This window comes from Ruditapes philippinarum, unplaced genomic scaffold (genome assembly GCF_026571515.1).
Source record: "Ruditapes philippinarum isolate M1 unplaced genomic scaffold, ASM2657151v2 ctg7059_1_1_1_1, whole genome shotgun sequence".
Classification (NCBI taxonomy): domain Eukaryota; kingdom Metazoa; phylum Mollusca; class Bivalvia; order Venerida; family Veneridae; genus Ruditapes; species Ruditapes philippinarum.
The window spans coordinates 40,816-64,747 of record NW_026857502.1 but is presented as its reverse complement, the minus strand read 5'-3'; the positions used below and the strand labels follow the sequence as shown (position 1 = coordinate 64,747).

Genomic DNA, 23,932 nt, shown 5'->3' with positions numbered 1-23,932 from the left:
ATTTATTATAATTATTATTATTATTATGTGCCGTCCCTATGGCAGTGAAAGGGTTAAAGAATCAAGCATTCTTATGTCAGGTCTTACACCACTAAATGTAATATACCTCCACCATTTTCGCTTTACTAAAATATAGTGCTTTCTGACCTTGCTTCATATTTCTTCATTTATTATGATAAATACTATACATGTAGTAAGCATTACAATTATTTTGTTTGTTGTTGTTGTTGTTTTAATATGAATGAATTTGAATAAAGTTTATTCTTCGTTTTTAATAAGGAAGGTAGTTCGACCGGAATGCATGTAACAACTTTTCACCTTGACCCATCATTATCTGAAGCAAAATACCCCAAAAGAAACAACAAAACATTCTACTGCTATGCAAGAGGCTGTGTTACGCTGGTAAACAATATTTATGGGTCTCTAGGAAAAGATGTGTTAAGTGAATTAATATAGTGAGCGTATCAGCAATATAACAAATGTATTATTATCATACGTCACAATTACACAAGAAAACATATTTAAAAATAATTTCTTTCCATGATAGGCTTTGAAAATTATATTTTCATAATATATTATTTATTTTATTAAAAAGATTGCATTCCATGTTAGGCTTTGAAAATCACGTTTTCATAATATATTACTTATTTTATTTGAAAGTAGAAAAACAATGAAAATGAAAATTAAGTCACACAGTGGGCCATGAATATGAGATTTGAGAACATTTTGATGCAATAAAATATAAAACAATGGAAATTTTTAAAGACCAATTATACCTCAGAAACGCTAATGTTTCATTTTTTTAAAAACTTTTTATTATCGGTTTCAATTTCCATTATGTAGCTAATATATAGCTGAACAGAAGGCCAAAAAATATTCATTTATGAGGTTTAATGCAGTTTGCACTTGGTAGTACCGTCCATGAACAGGGTCAATCAAACCAAACCTACAACACTTCCTATTTTGCCGTTTTGAACTTTCCTTAAAGATCTAATTTTAAAGAATGCCCACTACTGCAAAATAAAAACATTTGCAAGCTCACATTAAATGAGACAGTTTTAGAAAAATGGGAAGCAAAACCCTCCACGACCGGGTACACTTGAAAACACTACAAAAATTTATTTTCTGAAACTAAATTTAAATGTCCCGGGAAATTATTTAAAAAATCTCTTATTAAAAATTTCTGGGCTTTGGGCGACTTTTTCAGTGTCCCCCACAGTACAGAGGAAACACTTTGATAAGTTTCAAGTTTGATTTTTATTGTAGAGCTAGTTTTCTTGGGTTTTTTTGGGGCAAATTTGGTTTTTGAATGGGGGGAAAAAAGGAAAAAGCATAAGGGGTTTTTGAGTATTAAATTAATATCATGATTTGAATTAAATTTAAAAAAACGTTTGTGTTTTTAAAGTTGTTTTAGACCTTTAGGAATTTTTTTGTTTTGTAATTTTTTTACGAGAAAAAGGAAATTTGGGTTAGAGAAAAAATTTCCCCCAAAGAACACACAAAAAAGATGTTCTTTAAGATTTAATTATTTCTCATAAACAGACTCAAACAACCAAGTCTTCTATTTTTAACTATTTGTTTTCATTTTATTGCTCTCGAAGAATCATTCATTCAACCACTATTGATTTAACGACCTTTAGCTTTCGATAAAAGAGTGTTGCTGAGCCTTTGATAAATAATTCTTTTATTAAATTTTTCTTTTGATGTCTTATCTGTGATATGCAGGCTTCATAACCTCTGATCCTCTTTCAAAATTTCATTTTGTTTTGTTCCGCCCATTATTTTCTCGTTTATGGCACACGCTTTATTTTACTTGGGAACCATATGCCGCTTTTCATGGAATGACACGAAAGTCATGTTGAAGGTTCCATGATAACCGCCGTATGAACATGAACATATCTTTGAAATTTTCTAGTTTCAAAATTTCAACAATTTTGTGTTTTAATGTTGAATTCTGCTTAAGCCGGTGCTAGGAGTGCATTCTTCTATTTATCGACACATCTTATCCTAAAGAAGAAATTCTGCTGTTGTTGTTTTGGCTATTCTGCATACTGTGTATGGCTTTCTATATAGGTTAATACAGTAAATGAAAATATGTCAGGATGTAGTTAAGTTTCTGCAGCTTGATATATTAATCATAAGTTCGTAATAAATTTAATGATAATACCCTAAACGAGGTGTGTGCAACAAAAACTTAACAGTCATGCAATCAACATATTTCATAACAATAACTATGTTTTAGTTGTAGAAAACAGAACCATAATTCATTACTTAAAATAAGAATTAAATTACAGCTTCACCATAAGCACACAGTTTGTGACTTTTGGTTATATCTTAAACTAAAGAACCTTTTAGCTGGAAACAAAGTCGTGAATTCAGAGTGACAACTAGTACCTAAAGAAGACTACAACTGTGAATAGAGAGTGCATGGCTATTATTTGAAAATCTGTGAAAAAAAGTCAAATTACGTTATTGGGGACAAAATAAGGCATTTTTCATTGATAGGCGCCCTCGTTCTATTACAATTTTTGTTCAGAGTGAAAAACAAAAGAATTATGTCAAAACAAAAAGTCTAGAAAAAGGGAAACTCTCGGAAGCATTTATTACAACAAAAGTACACGAACAATGCGGCTTGCTTTGATTGAGTCTACTCATGAGGAATATGGAAAATTGCAACATCCCTCAGCCCCCTAACACCGCCTTGAGCGGTATTTAATTTTCATCTTCAACACTCAATGTGCTGGAATCAATGATCTCAAGGGACAAGAAAAATGTATAACAATAGTGCAGTGAAAATTGGGCAAACTAATAATCAAAGTCATCTAATCAACACCAGATGACGATTCCTATTCGCCAGTTGAATGTTCACGTATGCGTTTATATCAACGAACTGTTTCTTATAAACAACACATTGAGCTCAGCAAGGACGGTTTTAGTTTACAGACCTTGCTTTCATTTGAGTACTGACAACATGTGATGGACTGAAATGTCAGACTTGACGTAGACATTACAGTTGACGGCACTTGATGTGCCACATGTCAATTGTTTTCCAACCAAATTTAGAATATTTATTGGTCACAAAAGCAAATCAATTGTTAAGTACCTCAAGAAAATATAGAAACAGTTCTTTTACCCGATTTGTGATCTTAAAAGTATTACAACTGGCGCCAAATTCAATAAAATCAAAGGTTTTCTGAATTTTAATTTTGAGAAACAAAACATCAAGCAAAGATTCTCAAAAGCAATACGATAAAGAAAAACAGAATCCCCAAAAAAACAACTCTTTTTTCTAAGAGACGAAAGTAATGATAATGCATCCGCAATTTATCATCGACATGCCTCATAATAATACTGTTTACCTAAAAGTAATATGTTTTTACAATTATAGTAAAATGCACTTAAAACAGTATCTTCTATGTGGTATTCTGGACAACATACATGCATTAGCTTTATAAATGTCAATTAAAATCAAATCAAATAAAAAATCCAGTCTAACCATTCTCTCGGTCAAACCTTTGATGACAGCTTGCAAATTACCTCTACTGTCCATAAACAGGCTCAATCAAACCGAGTTTGCATCAATTTTACCATTTTAAGTGTTCTTTAGGGATTGCGTGTTCTATACTTTTGTACATTTGTAATCATTTGCGTTAGACTCTTTGGAAAGCGATGGTACTTTTGTGACCTTCGGTTTCTGAATTGTGAAAGTTCAAGCAAATGTGATTAGTGATAAAAATATTGTTGCAACTTTGATTAGCTGCTCTATTAATAAAAGTTAAAAAAAATGTTTTTGCAATCGACACTACCTGTATGTACAAATACTCGGACGTCAGTTTATCATGTTTTCTTAAATCAATAAGAAATCCTAAATCCTTATCTTGTATCTCTTTTTTGGAGTTATCTTGAGTAAGTGCATATCTAAAATTCCCTTTTTTTGCTCTTTTATTACATCATGAAAAATGATCAGCTCTTTTCTTTTCTTTCTTATCCATCAATGTAACATGAATAAAGTGAAAACTATAAAATCAACCTTGTGAACAAGATTTAAAGAAAAGTAAAGATATTAAAAATGCAAGGAAAAAGTTACATGTAATATAAGTCTTATTTTTCAGAATTCAACACCATATTTCTACTGCATTAATAAGGTCTACATTTGCATTTTCTGACCTATTTTCATAGATTTTAAGTGCCGTTTGCAATGTGTAAATTACTTTCTGTGTTCCCTAGACAATTTCTTTACTTTTTTAAAACAATTAAAAAAATTTCGTGACAAAAATGTGACAAAAATCATAAAATCTGAAGACACAATTCTCAGATGTTGTAAAGAATTAGTTAGTCATCATATTTATTGATCATCCTGGAGCCTAAGTCATGGCATTGAATGAAACAGTGTATATACTTGGACAAATTATTCGTGTTATTCCGAATGTTTCTTTATCAACTAGTTTCTTTGCATCTTTTTGTGCAACATGTTTAATCGCTTTCTCTTAAAAGATTTATTATTCCATAAGCCTTTAATTTAAGAAATACCTTATGTTCAATTTATTACTGCTTTTATGATCCAATTTGCTAAAGTACTTTTCTTCAGCATTCACCAACTGCCATAAAAATCTTGGTCCAACGTTCGACAAGGGCTTAGCAGAAACTTGCCCGCAAATCTGATTTACACACATATATCGGCGATCGTCTGCTGCAAGTGTAATCACGTAAGATGGTGTACCGTTTGGTGAGTCCGATTTTATTTTCTGAATACACCAACGCCCGGCATTAGAAAAAATTGACCCTGTAGAAATTTCAATACTTAAACCTTTGTCTGAAATGTGACAAGGTATGTTGCCTTCACACGGCAAAATTGAAAAACGTTATCCATCCCACCTAGTAATTGAAACAATGTGCCCTGCTCGTCTGGGTTGTTTTCACATCGAAGACACTCATTGCCACCGAAATGCGACTTGCGGACACACAGGCACCGGTCATTGAAGTACATAGACCTAATCTGAACATACGCTCCACTTAGTTCGTTAAGAACCTCCGGATGTAACCCTCGCCTATCTAAGAACGATCTGATGACTGGCCAATCTGAACTAGAATATTTACAGAAGAAAATACCTGTTGATTCCGTTGGCATGTAAAGAAATTTTAAAACTGTTTCGTCATGTTTTCGTTGAGAATCGCATACATGTTTCACAGCTTGAGCGTCTACTTTAAATGTACTTTGGATGGCGAAACGGTACAGAAAAAATAATTCCCGGAAAGTTGCCAAGCAACAGTAAAGTTGTACTTTCTCCTTTAGAAGGTGGAAGTTGTTTCCCTCCGAGTTCTTCAACATGTCCGTGATTTTAACTCCTAGTGCAAGAAGTTCATCTAACCCAGTATGAACTGGCACATCGCTCGCCATCAATTGCAGATGAAGCTTCCTAGTGTTGTCATCCAACTCGTCTGGTTTTGGCAAACCCTGCATGTAGGTTATGCACTGAGAGACCTTTGAGCTTGTTGATCGGCACCGCGCCTTGAAATCTTCTTCTATCGCGTTAGATCTAGTAAATCTTTGTAGGACCATGGATGCCACATCTGATATAAAGACGTAACCTATCAACCCAACCACACTGTTACATACTAAGCTCCACTGCAGCGATGCTAGTTGACAAAGGTCAATGACATTCAGTGTAATCTCGGCAAACTTTATCAAAACTACAACAATCTCGTCACAATTGAAATTTCCATGAACAGATGAGACATGTTTTGATGAAATTTGGTCCACATTTATATCTAATACAGCCTTGGCACATTCATTCAACGCGCGTCTTTTTCCTTTCGAAATTTCAAGTTTATCCAAGTCATGAATATTCCTATAAAGATTTCCCGGAGGATCTTTTTTAACAGAAAGTGCCATAGTCCAAATATGTTTGCTAACTTACATAAAAACTTCAAGTTTATGACTAAGGTTGACAATAACTTGTTTCCTTATATCCGCGCCGATAGTGAAACTTAACTTTGTGGTTAATGTAAGTTGTTTAAATGAATTCATACTACACGGCTGTACACATATTTCAAAATAAAGTCAAAGCTATTTTGGTCTGCATCAGAATACATGTACGTACTTTCTTCTAAACGAAAAATCGACTTATTGACTGCATGAATAAAAACCTGACAGAATGGACAAAAGAATGAATGAATGAATGAATGAATAAATGAATGAATGAATTAATTAATTAAAAAAGAAAAGATCGTACGAATGAACAGGAAACAAACGGTCGTTCGGACAAAACAACGGGGACAGGACGAAGCAGGTAATGCGACATAGTTAGGTTACAAAGTAAATAACATGTAAATCAATGTTTTTTGAAAATAACATTTTTATTTAATTTTGATTTCATCCAAGTACTGGTACCTTAAAGATCATGAAAATAAAGAGTAAGTCTTAGATTCTTTTTGTCTATTTTGATAATGACACATGGACTGGGAAGTTGACACATTTTCTACAAACTTTGACATTCATTTTGTTTCTGCATGTGATTGTGTGGACATAGCCGTCAAAATTGCAGTCCGGTGTATGCGCATATATAAGTATCTTAATGCAATATTGTCCGGATTTCAACTTCGCAGGATATTTAGGGATTTGAAATAACTTTACCAAAATATCAGCTTCAATCGTATAGACTATGTAAGAACCAGATTCGTAGCAATGGTCATCTGGCTTAGATGCGAAAGATCTGTACAGACAATAATTTCGGCAGAAATTTGGGACTTCTTAATACAGGTTTGTCCACAAGAACCAAACACAAGGTTACACTTAGATGTCAAATATCAAATCATTATGTTTGATTGTCAATTATTACGAATATAAGAATTAAGTCATGTTTAAGGCATTTTTTATTGCATTTATTCACAATCATTACTCAAGGAATAGTTAACTAAAATGGCCATATTTCCATGGTTGTTAAATTCATTGCATGTTACACTTTGGGTAAAAAAGGCAAAAAATTGTTTTGGCTCTTATTCAGATGGCTTATGCTGGCTTATATACACGGGTTAATTTTTCGTTTGATACCTGATTTTTTTTTATTTTATAGATCTTACCTTCAAAGGCTTTCGTATTATTTTAAACATGCCTGTGAAAATATGCACTGCATGCATATTAAGATAATGCTTATAATCAAGCAAACAGTTTTAACATGGTTTTCTTAAGGAAAGAAAGCAAAATTTTTATGTACGCATTGCCTGCATGGATATTAATAATTTATGTTTTGTTTGTAAGCGTTCAGAGACTCGAAGAGAGATTTCATGTGATTGACTCGGCACGTGTCGGACAAGTTAAAAAGGTGATAGTTAATACAGATGTTGACAAGGAAATAACAGTGGGAGACATATTTTGCATTGGTGCTGTCTTGATGGTACGGATATACCGCGGAGATAAGCCAGAACTAACAATATATGAGGTCGAACAATGGATACGCTACATGCAGTATGCCGGGGTAGATGAAGTCTACTTATATGACACGTATGAAGAGATCGGTGAAAAACTAGAATATTGGTGTAGAAAGATGTTTGACCCAAAGGAGGTTTTGTATCACGACTGGCACAATAATACTCCAGTATCGGCGTATCAACATTCGATAGACAATTATAAAAATCGTTGTGAATGGCACATAGCAGTAGATATTGATGAATATCCGTTTGTTATTGGAGACACTAAACCAGGATTTTTGAAACGTTTCATCAAAAACGTAACATCTGAATATCCAGACTGTGTTGAAATATCCTTCCCTAATTTCATATATTCGGGTTACCCCAAAGATTTCGCATGCTAATAGAGCGTTTACAGCTTCGGCATCCGTACAGAACCAACGAGCTAGATAAACCTCTCTATCGAGCCAGAAATATCAGTGAAGTTGGAATACACCATAACCACATAGAAGGAATGGGACAATCTATTGACATTAATGGAGATATAGCTAGAATGAATCACTACTGGGGAGCACGTTTACAAAATTGGAAACCGGATACAAACGAGACACTGTCTGGGACGATTAAGGATTCATCTATAATTCCGATTCACAAAGAATTAAAACGAAAAGTTCTTATGTCAAACAAGATGTCAGCATATGTTACAAACAGATTTTGGAACATGTAAACTTTCTTGCTGATAGCGTTGATTATTTTTATCCACATTTGCGTAACGATTAAGTACTTTCAGAATATTAATCACGTAAATTCAAACCTAGCTGACACTAATATCGATAAATTTACAATGAATTACAGTGAACATAATTTATTGAGAACAGAAAAATGTTTTCTTTTCCGTTTTCCTTAAATACATGCTGGAGGTAAATAAAACAAGAGAGAAAGTGGAAAAAGAGTAAGTTATAATTCACATATGTGTCAGTATGGACCGAATTTTACTAAGCATGTATGGTAGTAACATTAATGATTATTTCTGTTATCTGAAGAGAATCAAGCAATCTCATTGCTTTATTTTCATTTAATGAAATAGTAAAGTTGTCATACAAATACAAGAGAAAGTTTTGCTGTCTTCTACTTGTGCGTTTTTTCACACATATATAACCACTTGTTTGCGGTACTTGAAATATGATGAGATATTAGAACCAGTGCTTAAACACTTTCAATAAATGAATCTGGATGAAATCAATAAAATCATATTTTAGCAAGGGTTTGGGCAGTAATCAATTACACAATTTGAGATAACAAGTCTAATATCGACCAAAAGTTGACGCGTAATTTTCTCTATCATAAACTTCTCTGTCAAGAGAAGTTTAAGTGTAAAGATAAATCTGAAATCATAGCTTCAACTTTTTGTCTTGTTATCTTTGATGATAATCCGTGACATAATCGTATACAACATATCTTTGTCACAATGAATCTTAAATAATTATTAGCACTTTTCACTACTTTTTCAAAACATTTCTGACACTTTACCTTTAACCCTTTAATTAGTAGGAATCAAACATAACAAGCATTAACCCCTTGCCGTCGGATTTCACCTGCACATCCGTTGGCTGTTGGTATCTGTTCTTTTCTTTGTATTTTGATATTGAATTTTCTTAAACTTTGATTGGGATGTTCCACATTCAAAGCTGAACAAGTCCGTATGAGAAATATAGCAGATTAAGGGTTTAACCCCAAAAGTTATTATTGATTATCAATCTTTATTGCTGTACTGATATAAGACGCTGACACAAGTTCTATGGCTTATTTCCGAACGGCTGACATAAATTCTATGGCTTATTTTCGAACGACTGACACCTGTTCTATGGCTTATTTTCGAACGGCTGACACCAGTTCTATGGCTGACTTTCGAACGGCTGACACCAGTTCTATGGCTGACTTTCGAACGGTTGACACCTGTTCTATGGCTGACTTTCGAACGGCTGACAACTGTTCTATGGCTGACTTTCGAACGGTTGACACCTGTTCTATGGCTAACTTTCGAACGGTTGACACCTGTTCTATGGCCGACTTTCGAACGGCTGACACCAGTTCCATGGCTGACTTTCGAACGGTTGACACCTGTTCTATGGCTGACTTTCGAACGGTTGACACCTGTTCTATGGCTGACTTTCGAACGGCTGACAACTGTTCTATGGCTGACTTTCGAACTGCTGACACCAGTTCTATGGCTGACTTTTGTACTTATCGAAAGAAATAAAAACTCATGTCTTCCGATTCGACTACAGATCTTAATTATAACGGTAACTATATTGTCATTATCATTATTATTATTATTATTATCTTAATTTACTCTTTATAAACGTATTTGACAAATACATTGAGTTCTGTTAATCATGCTTTCTTCTTATATAATAACAAATTTTCTTAAAATTTTTCTAGTCTATAGCATATTCTTCATTAAAATTAATTGAGTTTTATGTGACATTTTACAGCCACGAGATCACGAATAACGGTCACGATTTCGGAATCTTGTGTGCATCTAAATACTGAAATAAGATACTACCCCGAACCTTTCTGGCATAATCTGTAGATTTTGTTCAGTAAGCATTTCTGGTACGCTCAGTAAATAGTGTTACGTTTCTTTAGGTATTTTGTAATAACCAAACGTTATTTATATACTATTGCTTAATTTATTTTGTTGAAACTCGAAGAAACTCAAGAAACTCCAATTGTGTCCAAAAGTCAAAACATTAACTTAATGAATATATATATAAACTTCTAACATATATCAACTAAGGCACTTGAACAGAAAGATATACGAAATATTGTTCAGAATATACTAAGGAATAATTTGAATGTGGTACATTTATGCTGATCTAAGCTCGATTTAAGTGAAAACATTGCAACGCTTTACAAATTTTTGGTCATTTTATCACATTTAGAATAATTATTCTGGAAAAAAGGAGTAAGAGAATGAATTGAAATTTTGCACACAAATTATAAATGTTCGTTCTAGACCTAATTCAAATGGAACATTCAACATTTCGAAAACATATTTCTAGTCCCGTCATGTCAAAAGAAACTTTTGTGGAATTACTTTAATATAACATTCATTACATAAAAACAATATACATTAGGGTAATATTAATTTGAAATCCATAGTAAGTACGTTTTTTTCTGTATTGTTTATGTTATCGTCTTCGTTATTCTGCACAAGATTTTATTCATGAAATTGTACAGAGTTTTGAATAAACCTAATTTCGGGTAAGTAAATATGGGTTCAAAAACAAAAGAAAAACTGCAACCAACATATTTATAAAACTTTACTTATCTTTTCGATTCACATTTGAGCAGATCCCAAAAAAATGGCGACGAATATATATTACACAAAAAAGCTTTTAGTGCGGAACTCTGACCAAAAATACATAAGGCCTATTTGAGCTAATATATTACATAAATTAATATAAACTTATCTCACACTATGTGGTCATCTATTGTGACAGCAAAGCGAAATATCAATACTAAACTGATAGTATTATTTTAAAGGTTAACAAAGACATACTTTTATAGAAAAGATGTGAATATTATATTTGTTAAACAATATTCAAAACAGATTGCCAAATTCATAATACGAGTAACACGCCTTTTCAAATATATGTACATGTATATGTCTTTGTGGGCATATGTGAAGCTGGTATCATGACCGAAATCATAATATAAACAAATAAGGGTCATGGTCTATGTTACAGGATTAAACATGAATTAATTTGCATATATGACATAACAATGAGAATGCTGATTGAAGAAGAAGGTGAAAAAAATAAGAGATTGGAGAGACGAAGTAAAAGTGAAGACGTCTCTCAGATTTTGTGGATAATTTTAAACTGCAACAAGAACACCAACGATATATACACGTCTGTCAATAGACTAACATATGTACAGCAGTTGTTTATCACCGAATTCCCTCTTAATGCGATTTTTCAAATGACGACTTGCTGTAACGAGAATCACATAGTCTGAAAACAGATTTCCTTTTGGAATTTCCAATGCAGAATACTTGTTATAAGTATTATGTCTCCACTTATCTAATCCATCGAGAATGATTAGGCATTTGTCTGGTTCGAGTTGTAGTACTTGATCTAAAGTTCCAATGTACTCCTCACTTTGAAGATGCAATCTTATCATTTCGTTGATAGAATCGCCTGAGCCCACATCCGAAAGGGATATCATGAAAACGAATTCAAAATTCTTGAGAATGTGCACGTTTCCCTCACTTTGAGCGTCACACCAAGCGGAGACAAGTTCCAAGCAAACTGTTGAGGCTCTGCCTTCTTCACCAATGATATGTATATATTTATGCTGTTTTCTTTGGTAGTCGTCGTAGAAAATACCTCTATAGGAAGTAACGATACCTGTTTTAGGCGACATTAAACGGCCACGTCCAAAGATCATCGAAATCCTTTTATTGAACCCTTTCTCTTTTAACGTTTTCCTGTGAGTTGTAATCAGAAAATCTTTCAGTTCTGAAAAAGTACATAAAATATACTTTTTGTTATTGAATATATTCGTTAAGCTTTCAAGACAATTTATTGCAGTAAACATATGTCAAGTTGTTCATTCATGATTAAAGCAAACACGTGCAATTTGTGTGAACTTTTCTATTGCTACATGTGTAATTGCTCAATAGTGTAATTTGATAATTATTCATTCACCTTAGATTATACCTTGATTTTCCCTACTTTTAATTAAAAAAAGTAACATTAAAAATACATGAGATTTCAATATAAAAAATAATACTCGATCTACCAATAATATAAAGGTTGGTAAGACTGTACAGATGTGAAAACTAATCTGGTAGATGGTAAGGGTTAATCATTTTCGGTTTCAGCAGGTAAATATTTTGTTAAGAAAACCATTTGTTTAAACCCTTTTGACTTTCCAAAGAAATGAAATGAAAAGTTCGAAATGAGCATACGACAAGTTAAGTACTTGTTTGAACGAAAGTGTATGTCAAATTAACTGTATAATAAATTAAACTGCTTAACAGTTAGTTCTTAAAATATACCTTGTTTTTTTCTCTGATAATCCTCATCCTCCGACACAAGTTTCGGCATAATGTGACGCTTGAACGTAACGAATTCCTGAAGAAAAGTAAAGTAACGAAATTATTAAATATCGTGATACATGGTATCGTATTATGGTGTTATTCAAACTTTTCATTAACAAGAAATGTTATTTATGTGTTAGACATACTATGTTTGCCCTTCAGTGTTAAAAAGGTTAACTATCCTGTTTCTTCAGCCAGGTAATCTACAATTATGTACAAATTGAACTGTGAAATGATTTTCATTTTCTTAAAGGCTTCATAACTGCACAGATCGTTTTCTTAAAGATAACAGTGACTATGATCATTATTATTACCACTATCGTATTACAAATGACTAAATGAATTCCGAGGATAAATGATGGTCAAAACGGAAATCCTGAAAGTCGGGCAACCCGACAAAATTGTTACTTTTAGCTTAGTTTGCCAAAGCTAGTTTATTGGTGGAAAGGCTTATTCAATTTTCACTACCGTCTACGCCCTGTATCATTAAAATAAGTATAACAAAACACGTAAAAATGAAATAAGCGTTTCATTAGGAAGCATCCCTCAAATGTGTTCATAAAGCAGTGATGGCAACAAAGAATCGAAGATGGTCAGATTTAAGTAATTTATTTTAATTACCTGGTAAAAACATTTGAGTCTTTCTTTAAATCCGAGTTTATCAGAAGCAGAAAGCGGACGATGATTCAAAGGATTGTTTGGCAGAGACAAAATTTGCTTTTTCACACTTGTCGAAGATGACTTATCTACTTGCAGCGAGTAAAACGGACGTTCAATATCAGTTTGTAAATCGTTTAGCTCTTCAGAAGTAACTTTTCTGCCAGGTGCTTCTATTACTCGTAAAGTGGATTCCGCTCTTTCTAATTGCAGTACATGATCAAACGTCAAGTCACTATCAGATAATCCTCGTAACATCTTGTCAAGTGAATATGTGTCATCAGCATTTAAATTTATTGGTCTTACACCTAGTGAATGCTGAAAAAAGATTCTTACGTATCTTTAGTAGGTGAATCTTTATCTGTATTAGATTATTTGTTTTTTGTTCCTGCAAGTAACTAATTCAAGAGCAATATAACAATTGATTTATTATCTATTTAGCATGACTAGTGAGTTTCTCACCAAATAGACATCTAGAGCTCAGAGGCCCGATAATGCGTTGAATAAAATGCGCAGCTTCTTTTACATCAAACGTCAAAACAAATAATGAAACAGGAATTCAAGTCATCTGACACGTTTGGTATAAGCATAATGCATACTTAATATTGAAATTGTTCATGGACGTTGGATAAAGAAATATTTAATCTTCCATTTGACGGATTTAAATAGAGTATTACTTTTTTCATATTTTTGGATGAGTTTGAAGTATCTTAAAATGACTTCATTCTTACTGAATTTTACAGATAAAAATTAACACAGGACAACTGCTAGATAGATATGTGTGTAAAATACACTGAATGATTCTTTTTTTAATGTCCACCCTAAAGCTGTAAATTATTTTATTTACAAAAATCAAAGGCTTGTTTACACTTTACAATACATTATCTTGAAAATTTAAAACAAATAACCGGTATTTCATTTAAGAATATTCGTATTGTGCATCTTCTATACAGATATTGATATTAGTTTCAAGGGTAATAGTACCTGCAGAGGTGACAATAGCTTTGGATCTTTTTGGTTTGATCGATTTCCTTTCTTCCTCTGACGACGTCCACATTTCTTTTTACAATCTAAGGAATTAAAACAACTATGAGAATATATATCAATTATAAATGATTAATATAACATCACTTACTGGGTTTTATCATAGTTAATCAGTACAGGTGTTAACAATATGAATAATCAGTACAGGTGGTAACAATATGAATAATAACTTTTAAAATTGCTAAAAGGCATTTTTAAAATTTGCCAGCGTTGTTTTATTTTGCTGTCTTTCGGAGTCACCAATACGGGTACAAATAATTTCAAAGTTTTTTCGCCTATTTTATTGTTTCCATTGCTTTGAAGAGATGTCTCTATTCCTAGAATATTTTAATACTTAATCTTAAAGTAATTCTGGAGGCTCTCCCGAGTCCAGATAATAATATGGTAAAAGGAACGCTAAAAAAATTCAAAACATGTATAAGATATATAAACATTGATTATCAAATAATACCTGATTCTATTTCATTTACAGGTTTGTCTGTAACATTTTCCATCACGTCTCCTTCTTCTTGTTTAGATACCTATTCATTACAAAATGAAATTTTATGTAATAATATCCAATGATATATAATAGTAAGCAATATTGTCATCATCTATTATCACTCACGGCCTGTCACTTAAGAAAGCAGAATAATGCTGTCACGTCGGTAGCAAAAACATATTTATAGGACGGTTGTTCAAATATAAATGCAACTAGGCCAATATCTCACTTGTACAGTCATGTATCGCATAGATGTTTGTGTTAGCTCTCAACTGATATGCGTAAATCAGTTCAGTCTAGCTTCGACTATACGCTATCTATCTACTCGTGTATTCCAAAGCTGGTTTAGGGAAAGGTTTCCTTTACTGACCAAATACGGTCCTACACCAAGAACAGCTGTATTCTTGGTATTTTGGCGAAAGACATATCTGCCGAAATATATCATGTTTATGGGAACAATGAACTTTCCTTTTTCATCTGTCACATGGTGGTGTAAAAAAATTAAATATGATGTGGATAAAGTAAAAGATACACCTCGTGCACGCCGTCCGAAAACTGCAACTTCGCCAAAAATGGTTAAAAAAGTAAAGGAATTTGATTGCTACTTATGCAAGATTAACAATTAGGTAAATGCGTTGGTATCTCTGTAGGAGCCGCTCAAACAATTTTCAGACGTGATTTAAAAAGGAGAAGTGCAAGATGGATACCCATTCTCCTTACAAAAGAGCAAACAAAACGTGCTCAGGTAAGAATCTCCAAACAATTATTGAAACAGTTCCCTAAATTCAACACTCGATCTTTCGCAAATATCATCACTGGAGATGAGACGTGGAATACTTTTATGAGCCCAAGCGAAAGATACATAACAAAATATGGGCAACCAAAGGAAGTCAAAGACGTTGCATAGCAAAACGCACCATGATCGTCAAATAGGTCATGTATGTAATTTTCTTTACCAGTCAAGGTCCTTGCCGTACCAAAGGGTAAATCTCTAAATGCAAAGTTTTACAAAGATAAATTAAAGAAATATTTCAAAAACCGTTGACCAGCATCTGGTCTCCGTGATGTTAGGTTGTGTATATGATACTATTACCTTGCTAGAAGAAAACATAAAACGAGAAAAATAAATCTATGAAAACGCATTTAAAATTGAATTAAAATACTAAACCTTAATGTATTATATGGTGGTGAGTATTTTGAAGGATTGAGATAATTCCTTTGGCACTTGTGTAAAGCACTCTTGAAACTGACCCAGTTGCATTCAGTTTTGAACACGCCTCGTAAGTGCTCTTCTTATGGTATGGAATATGGTGAAAAAGCTGGTGCGGACTATAAGGAAAGCGATTGTGAAATTTATGCTTTGCTAATTTATGTCAGTAAAGGCTTCCCTAAACCTTTCGATATGGCCAAAGATAGTTGCATATAAAACAAGTCATTTGACTACTTTACAGTGATGAAATTTTGAGTTTAGAATTCATTTTTCTGCCGTTATTTGCATAAAGGTACTTTTTCACAGTTTAAGAGTAGAACATTTCTACCCAAATTATATTAATAAGTTCGGTTCCTTTGGATATTGCTGAAAGGGCAAATGGGTTTTTTAGCATACATTGACTACGAACAAACATAATAAAAGTACTAATCTGCAAAAATCTATATTTAAACATTAAAGTACGTACAATAGCATATAAAGTATCAAGTATCTCTGAGCAATACGATAGCCGACCAAATTTCCTTGTACATAAAACATTGAATTCGACTTTTGGATATTTGATAAACTTTTGTTTATGCTACTTTTCATTCAGAATAGCAAACGGTACAGATGAATGCATCATCTATCAAACGGTTGTATTACATTTTTTTACATACCGATATTCTTGGTCAAATAGTAAATCATTAAGCTCGAAAATTAAAGCGAGTGTTTCACAGAATAATGTGTTGCATGAAGAAATTTAAGAAAGTTCAGCGCAAATGACAAATGTGAAAATATATTTTCATACTTTCAAGGTCCCAACTAAATTGGTTGCTTTATCAAAAAAAAAAAAACAACAAAAAATACCGGAATCACACTCCTGCTCTTTGATCTCAAAACTTGGTCTTTGGTGTCCTTTGTTGTTTTTGTTTGGTGTCTATTTGTGCTCCTTTCCGGTGGTCCAGTGTTGTTGGGTCGTGTGGGGGTTGCTGTCAATGAATTCAGCCCTTTCTTTTTTATCTTATTTTTCATATTTTGTGCACCTTTAAATGTAATTAATTATAACTAGAACTATCACTAAATATGATTAATACCCCCGCAAGACTGCTTCGGAAATGAGGAAGTTACTAGTAACAGAATACATTGCAAAAGAATTGAAATAGAAATATGGTTGTAGGCAGTTATAGATAGTTGTCGTTCTTTTTATTTGGTTGACCATTGATGAAGTTTTATTGAATTACTCTGTAATAAGTCCAGAAATAGTTACGTCTTTTGACCATTGCACTTCCTCTCATTGCGCTTGACCATTGTATGAAGTTGCATTGAATTTAAACATTAGTTTTAAAGTTATGCACTGGACAAGGAAAAGGAACAAAGGGCAATAACTCTACAAATACTGAAGATGGAGTAATGGCTATTGTACACTGCACTTCCTCTCATTGCCCTTGACCATTGTATGAAATTGTATTGAATTTCAAGTACTAGTTTTCAAGTTATGCACTGGACAAAAAAAAGTAACAAAGGGCAATAACTGTAATTTGTCCAAACACAGTTATGGTTCTTGTGCACTGCACTTCATCTCACTGCCCTTGACCATTGTATGAAGTTTCATTGAATTCCAACCATTAATTTTCAAGTTATGCACTGGACAATAAATAGTAACAAAGGGCAAAAACTCTTAAATGAGTCAGGAAAGAGTTATGGTTTCTGTGCACTGCGCTTCCTCTCAATATACTTGACCATTGTATGAAATTGTATTGAATTTCAACCAGTAGTTTTCAAGGTATGCTCTGGACAAGAAAAAAGCAATGAATAACAAAGGTCAATAACTCTATAATTACCCTGGACATAGTTATGGTTCTTGTGCACTGCACTTCCTCTTATTGTGTTTGACCATTGTGTGAAGTTGTTTTGAATTCCAACAAGTCCTTTCCAAGTTATGTTCCGGACAAGGAAAAGTATCTAAGGGCAATAACTCTGTAATTAGTCAAGATAGAGTTATGATTCTTGTGCGCTGCACTTCCGCTTTATGTGCTTGATGGTTGTATGAAGTTGTATTGCATTCCAATTAGTAGTTTTCAAGTTATGCTCCAGACAAGGAAAAATAACAAAGGGCAATAACTCTGTAATTAGTCAAGATTGAGTTATGGTTTTTGTGCGCTGCACTTCCTCTCAATGTGCTTGATTATTGTATGAAGTTGTATTGAATTCCAACCATTAGTCATCAAGTTATGCTCTGGACAAAAAAGCAATGGTAAAGTAACAAAGGGCAATAACTCTGTAATCTTGTGCAATGCACTTCCTCTTATTGTGCTGGACCATTGTATGAAGTTGTTTTGAATTCCAACCAGTAGTTTTCAAGTTATGCTCCGGACAAGGAAAAGTAACAAAGGGCAATAACTCTGTAATTAGTCAAGATAGAGTTATGGTTCTTGTGCACTGCACTTCCTCTCAATGTGCTTGAGCATTGAATGAAGTTATATTGAATTTCAATCATTAGTCTTCAAGTTATGCTCCGGACAAGGAAAATGCAACAGACAGCTGGACCGACCGACCGACAAATCGACCGACCGACCACCGAGTGACTCCTATATACCCCCAAACTTCGTTTCGGGGGTATAATAACAAACAGAAAAATAATGTTACATAGAAACATGCTTTGTATATAAAAATCTTCTTGCAGTTATTTATAGATAATCATAAATAAATATGAGATTAAGTTTTATTCTATCTTGACCTATCGACCGTCACAGTTTTTTTTTAAAAAAAGCATGAGATGGTTTGAAAGATCAACCCTTAAGACAACAACTTACACATTCAAAACGAAGATGATGAAACATTTATTGCATGTATAATCTTTGCCAATTTCTAGAAGTAATATTCAAAACAAGACGAAAGGACTGTGCTAAATCCTGTAGAACGTTTTGCACTATGTTTTTGAACTTTTCATAAAAAAAAAATTTGCAAGGATACACATATAGGAAAATTTAGGATTAAATTGCTAAATACCCGTGAAGACACCTCTAAACTCAATTAGATTAGTGGTAACATGAATGTATACAGTTTCTTCAAGCTGTTCTGATAATTTATCAGCAATGCTGTTCAGTGTATTGGCCGTTTTCACATTTTGCAAAGTATCCAAAATATGCTCCATTCCCTCGGCAGAACTGCATTTTAATGGTAGTGAAATTCCTTCTTCATAGACATGCTTTTGAGAGTCTTAAAATAAAACAGTATATTCTAAGTAAATGTGAGCTCTGAAATGATGTGAAATTAGAAAGACTTGTTAAGCAAATTATAAAGAGTGAACAATTGGTATAAATCTAAACTAACCTCTAGGAAAGTGCAATGTGATTGTACGATGTATGAAGCAAATACATCAAGGCCTACCTGAAATCTCAATCTCAGATAAACTTTCAAGTGTTATGTATCCTTGCACGAGAAAGGCATCTTCATATAAATAGCTTAACTCGTTTGAAATATAACAAATCCTTTTCAGGAAGTCCTGACTGCTAGAGTAGTTCAGAAGATTCATTACTCCATCAAGCGTTGAACAAGTGAATGATACCATGATGCAGCATCTGGTGACCCCAGTAAGGTTTATGTTTGGATGAGAGGTAATACTTGACATGAAAAGGTCCGCTTCCATCTGCAAGAAATCATAACCGTGATGTGATTCGAGAAGAGAGGCTCTTAATTTTTGATCAAGTTCGTCCTCTGCGTTTCTTTTCTTCGTTTCATCTTCACACGATACCATTATCTTAAGCTCTAAAACTGAACAAAAACAAAATAACTGCAAAGGTTTTGTAAACAAATGAAAAACATAATTTACTCTTCAGTTCTTACATACTGAATCGGAAATCAAGTTTACAATTTCTAAACGCTATAAAAAACAAATTTTACAATTTCTCATGTGATGAAAAAATAGATTAATAATAAACATACATATAGGCAATTTTACTTTCAAATCTCAGCAAATCACAGTAACAGTATTTTATTTTTCGAAAATTCCGCAATAATAATATTGTAAACTTCTTATGATGATAACTGACCATGATCACACTTGAATTGAAGCGCTCTTTCTTTCAGTTGTCTCAATCTCTGCTTCAGTTGATACATGTATTCTGAAAAAGGTATATTACATTTAAACCATACGGAGAAATTCACAGAAATCAAATGATGAAAAAAGTAAATTTTACCCAAACATTTATGCAAAGTCTAATTTAAAAGTACATGTACATTCATTAAGCTTTAAAAATATAGTTTAAAAGATGGAACATCTATTTCATTTTAGAATAAATAGCACAAAATGAATTTGATTATACACTTTGTTACATAGCGTTTCTTATAACATTCTTCTAAAGTAAAATACCAAAGTTAACTTTTGTTCATATATATGATATCTGATATTATAATATACCAAATATAAGATATTACCATCGTAAATGCATTTCAATGTCTTTACTGGAGCTCCAGTTTGTCTGAGTTGGTCTAAATAATCATCTGCATCACCTTCATTACACTTTTTCTTGTAGCGGTCAATAAGATTCTCAATGTGATGTTTCTTTTCTTCTTCAATTCCCATTGAAAGATATTTGAGGCTGCTAATCAAGTCTGTCCAAATGATAAGGAATTCGTCAGCATCTAAACAGCTAATAGCGTGCATTGCATAGTTTTGCCTGGCAGTTTGTATTTCTTCAATGTTATTTATCTCATCCATGCTTAAATCTGTAAATATCAGAAGAATGACAGATGCAAGAAGGCCAACCTCCCAGCAATTGTGATCTTTTTGGCTTGATTCTTGTGGGAAAAGGAACTGATAATATTCTTCCTGCATTGTTTGTAAAAGCATCTCTTTGTTTTCGGAAAGGAGAGAATCCAGACTCTTGTCTGCTTTTCTCAATTCTCTCTCTAGAATCCCACGGAGAGCAGTTCCACCCCCATCAAAAAGCAGCTTGACGTATCGAACAAATCGCTCCGGCGTTGTCTTAAAAAACGTCTGAAATTCTTTAACAGAAACAATCATCATTACAATTTTAATTGTAAATATCTTGTATAGTCTTTGAAAAGGTTTAACAACACTTCTTAAGATTTATGTATATGAGTAGTTTAAAGTAACTTTTCTAATATGATACACAGGTTTTTGAAATTTCTTGATACAAGCAATAGAGAAAAATGGAATCCCTGAAGAACGCCCAAACGACAAAACTAACAATGTTGCAGACTCAGTTTGATTATGCCTGGTCATGGACGTACTTTAAAGTGCAAATTACCGTCCAAACCCACTTATACCGGCTTAAGCAGAATTCAGTGTCAACTTTCAAGTACATATAAATAATCTAATCGCATTTATTGCAAACACGACTTTTTAGCATGTTTTAAAAAAGAAAGGTTATATTTTGTCTATTTTTTAATGTTAATAACATAGAAATGAAATCAAAATGTTTATAATTTGTGCCGTAGTTATATTTTAATCTTCTTACCTTTTGATTTCTTCATTAATTCTTCAACCTTTAAGATGTATCAGAATACACTTATTATTGTCAATATTAAACCACCTATAACTAACCCTTAAAACTTTCCAAATTAATGTTTAATATCTTAACTGCACACGAAATGTTAATAATTAATTCTTAAAACAGAAATTTAAAAAATACTAACACAAAGGTTTAATAAAACAAAACTATCAGTATTAAAAATTCAACAATATATCACTTACTTTTGTTTGACTTTTATTAAAAAAAAGATTGCTCTCAACTTAGATTATTGCTAATATTATATATATATAAAAACAAAAACAAAAAACTGTGAAAATATTATATGGCAGCCAGCTAAGCAATGTTCATTTTAATAGAAAATATTGAAATGATAATTACTTGAGTTTGCAGTCTCTTTGTTTCGTTGTCTGCCTCTGCCAGCTCACTTAGATATCTCCTTATTTTCCCATTCACATATCCAAAATGTAAGTCTTTATACTCGTTTAATTTCTTCTTCAAATTTCCCGCCTCTTCTCGATCAAAAGCTGCAAGAATCCTTATTAATATTGCTTCCGTTTTATTGAAAATGTGAATGTATTCAGCTTCATCGAGATTCTCACTTTCGCGATGACCAATTAATTCATTCTTAGTATTTCTTAAACGAAGCAGGTCTGCCCCAAGAGATACATCGTGATGTTGTGGTTTGGTATACCATCCTAGTTGTGGTCCTGATATTCTACCCCTGAATAATCCTAGGATTAGCCTAATCAACAATGCGATATCAAATTTTTCAGGATTCGGCCAACAGGAACTTACAAGAGTGTATTCATTTTTATTCAGGACACCATTCTGAAACAAATCTTGAAGCTTCACTTTTGTATTTTTTGTAGTCAAGAACGTTATGATATTTTCATTATTGTTCAAATGTTGAAACAACTGAAGAAGAGTGTCTTTTGTTAGGTCCATATACATGCTTGTAGTCCTAAGAAAGTATGTCCTTCCAAGGTTTTTACTCGTATTGTCTGACATGTTTCAGTTTTCATTAAATATCGTCAAATACGAATATGCTTTGAATAATGCAACCTTAAATGACAATGACAATATCGTTAAGCGAAATAAGTACAACATATTATATAGTATTATTTAATGTTAGTCTACTGAATTTTCTCCAAAAATATTCTAATTATGAATTGTTTACCCCTTCCGCTAAATCCAAAGTTCCCTTGAGATCATATCTCATCAGTTCCTACAAGTTTCATGCTTTACATATATAAAAATAAGCTCCTTAACGGAGAAGTACATCCAACAAGAAACGCAGCCAAAACAAAATCCAATTCCAATGGCACCCAAATGGTCAACAAAAGGGACCATTGCAGAAAGAAGGACGAATAATGGACTAAAGAGGATATCCAGTTGAGAAATTTGTAGAGGATAAGGGGGAAGTAGACAAAATTAGAGAAACAATTAGTGAGAGAGGAAATTTCAACATATTTAGGTTTAAACCCAAATGACAATGAACTATAGTTCAACAAAACAAAATTAATATCCTAACTCTCTGCCCCTGACACATAACGATCTCAAATATGAAAAAAATATCATTATGGATATCTAAATTATAAAACAATAATTACCCTTAACAGTTATCAAAGTGGTGAATTTAGTAATATGTAAAAAATTCAAAATCAGTTTTTAATGACTTAAAAATACTCGTACACTCTCTAAAAACATTGTTTCGATGTTTCATTCAAGATCAGGTACGCCCAAGAAATACCTTTCCATTTATTTTTCGAAAGCATTTTTATTTTAGGAACACTTCTATAGTTTCCAAAAAAGTTTCTCCATGGCAAATTACTCGAGCAATCTTTTCTTCTTCTGTTGCTCGTTGGCAATTAGTACAGTTATAACAACAAATAAATTTTGTACGGAAGTATAACTCATTTGTTTACATTTTGCTCCATTTATGACAAGTTATTTTTCAATTAACTCTTCTTTCTAACAAGCATCTTAAATGCTCTAAAATTATAAAATTCATGTTTGTCCTTTCAAATGAAGTAAATATTTATTCCTTTCTGAGGTATTATAATCCTTTAAATATTACATTATATACATGTTTTAATAAAGCCTTGAAAACCTTTAAAGTATAATTTTTTATCGATCAAATTGTGTTAATTTCAATCATATTGGTAACTATCGATCAGTTTATACCATTAAGGTATAAAACAAAAATTCAATACCTGTATTTTATCGGAAATCAGACTCTTTTCCTATTATCTGTCCTTACAGATATCTCATGATAAAGAAGAGATTGTTTTCTGTAATGTAACAATCAAGCATGTGAAAGTCGTCTTTAATATTTACATTACTGTACTGAGTAAACAGATTGCCCCTGACACAATTCCTTCTTTCCCATTCGGACAGTTTGATACCTTAGACTGTAAAATTTAGTAAAAGAAAATAACAATATTCAAGGGTATTGTGTTAAAACAATTAGACAACTATCGCGGCTAACAAAGGAATGACGTAAAAGTAGTAATTTAAGTAGAGTTATTTACACGACCATTAGAAAT

The 23,932-nt window shown here is 32.7% G+C and overlaps 1 protein-coding gene across 2 annotated transcripts; it reads right to left on the bottom strand.

Moving 5' to 3' along the window:
* Window positions 1-10,715: 10,715 nt before the first annotated feature.
* On the bottom strand, window positions 10,716-22,814 carry LOC132749965 (uncharacterized). Of its 2 annotated transcripts, XM_060739912.1 has the most exons (12): window positions 21,765-22,813; window positions 21,372-21,399; window positions 20,326-20,895; window positions 19,941-20,012; window positions 19,279-19,662; window positions 18,898-19,107; window positions 16,756-16,931; window positions 14,670-14,739; window positions 14,159-14,244; window positions 13,139-13,492; window positions 12,476-12,551; window positions 10,716-11,933 (listed from the first exon to the last, which is right to left on the bottom strand). In XM_060739912.1, exons 1-12 carry the CDS (start codon window positions 22,392-22,394, stop codon window positions 11,338-11,340), a joined length of 3,252 nt encoding a protein of 1,083 aa, XP_060595895.1. In that variant the 5' UTR covers window positions 22,395-22,813; the 3' UTR covers window positions 10,716-11,337. The 2 variants fall into 2 exon arrangements, with proteins under 2 accessions (XP_060595895.1, XP_060595896.1); XM_060739913.1 differs by lacking the exon at window positions 13,139-13,492 and having other exon boundaries at window positions 21,765-22,814.
* Between the last annotated feature and the right edge of the window lie 1,118 nt (window positions 22,815-23,932).

Coding starts and splice junctions, on each gene's coding strand:
- LOC132749965 (XM_060739912.1), bottom strand. CDS start 22,394: ATGTCAGACAATACGAGTAAAAACCTTGGAAGGACATACTTTCTTAGG. Junction 21,400..21,764: donor CAAAGAGACTGCAAACTCAA/GTAATTATCATT, acceptor TACATCTTAAAG/GTTGAAGAATTAATGAAGAA. Junction 16,932..18,897: donor GTTTAGAGGTGTCTTCACGG/GTATTTAGCAAT, acceptor TTACATTTAAAG/GTGCACAAAATATGAAAAAT.